At 40.6% G+C, this 1,624-nt stretch overlaps 1 protein-coding gene across 1 annotated transcript; it reads right to left on the bottom strand.

Annotated features, from left to right (window-relative positions):
• Nucleotides 1–550: 550 nt before the first annotated feature.
• LOC21383816 (pentatricopeptide repeat-containing protein At2g34400) lies at nt 551–1,613 on the bottom strand (the record flags this gene model as incomplete). Its single annotated transcript, XM_010114864.2, has 1 exon — nt 551–1,613. A coding segment is annotated over one exon (963 nt), but the record flags the coding sequence as incomplete, so codon positions are not given.
• Between the last annotated feature and the right edge of the window lie 11 nt (nt 1,614–1,624).

Below are 1,624 nucleotides of genomic sequence, written 5' to 3'. Positions count from 1 at the left end.
GAGAGAGAGAGAGAGACTGAGCCAAAAGCTTGAATGACAATCAAACCTGTATAAATAGTAAAATGATTAAGACACCACCAAGCTAAGAAACTTCCTAAGAGTAATTAGAAAATTGGTTACCACTACACAACATAAGAACAAACTCCATAGATCACATACTAAACTCTCTATTCGAAAAGAAAATGTTCGGAGAAGTGATAGAACTCCAGCTTATGGTCAGCGCTTTTCCTAAATAAATAAGTATGATGGGCCAACGGTAAGAAAGCCAATATAGCTAAAAAAGGGTACTTTCTAAAGATGGGAGCTCTTAAACTAATGTTGTAATGCATTTCTTCGACCATAGCAAAAGCATTCTTCATAACCAATAAACTATCATGACATTTATTTCTTCATTGCAACTGACAGCAAAGCTTGCATATATGCTGAATACACAAAGATGCTCCTAGAAGAGTAGAGTACAATTCAGGGTTCACGTAGATTTTGAAAACCCGAAACGAATCTTTTCAGACAAGAACATTTATACCTGGGAAAACTGGGATCAGGACCACAGTCCGGTTTTCGCTTGACTAATCTACGTGAGAACAGGTAAAACTGAGTTTGTAGTTCAGTTGATGAGTTCGCAATGCAAAGCCAGATTTCTCAATATGTCTCTATACAACACTAAGGTTCGGAACATAACCTTCCCTCTTCATATCATCATTTAGCAATCTAAACACTTGGTAAGCCTCAGTTGAACTGTCGTGTACAAGATCACCGGCATGAAATTCATGAAGTTGATTTTCGAACTCGATCCAACTACAACCAGGAGTCTTACTGACTCCCCTTTGTCTCATCAACACTCTCATCCTTGCCGAGTCATCCCACATTTTTAACTTTTTGTATACCTTTGACGATATAACATAATTTCCAGAGTTTGAAGGCTCCAACTCCAGAAGAAGTTGTGTTACCCGCTTGGTGACATCTTCATTTCTGCATTTCTGACACGCAGCGAGTAATGCCCCAAGTGAAACTTCATCTGGCTTTTCAGGCATTCTCTCAATGAAGTTCCAAGCTTCATGTACATGTCCTGCTCGTGCCAGAAGATCAACCATGCAAGAATAGTGCTCTATTTTTGGAGCAAGGCCAAATGATGAGCTCACCGAATTAAACAACCGGCGACCTTCATCAACCAAACCAGCATGAACGCAAGCAGAAAGTACCCCAACAAAAGTAATGTCATTTGGGCGTGCAAGAGCCCCACCCTCCTCAATCATGCGGTTAAATAGGGATATCGCTTCAATGGCTCTGCCATGAAACGCAAGCGCAGATATCATGGCATTCCAAGAGACCTCATTCTTCTGGGGCATTTCCTCAAAAACCCTCAGCGCATCATCTAAGCTCCCGCACTTAGCATACATATCAAGTAATGCAGTTGCCACATACACGTCATGTTGTAAACCACTTTCTAATGCAAAGTTATCAACCCATTTCCCCATATCTAAAGCCCCAACTTGAGCACAAGCAGATAAGACTCCAACCAATGTTATTTTATTCGGATTAATGCCCGCCTCTTTCATGTCACCAAATAGCCTGATTGCTTCATCTGACAATCCATTTTGAGCATACCTGTCATGAATGTAAAGAA

Source organism: Morus notabilis, unplaced genomic scaffold, assembly GCF_000414095.1.
Source record: "Morus notabilis unplaced genomic scaffold, ASM41409v2 C11428041, whole genome shotgun sequence".
Lineage (NCBI taxonomy): Eukaryota > Viridiplantae > Streptophyta > Magnoliopsida > Rosales > Moraceae > Morus > Morus notabilis.
Note: the sequence above shows the minus strand (reverse complement) of the source record. Positions and strands in the feature narration are given on the sequence as shown.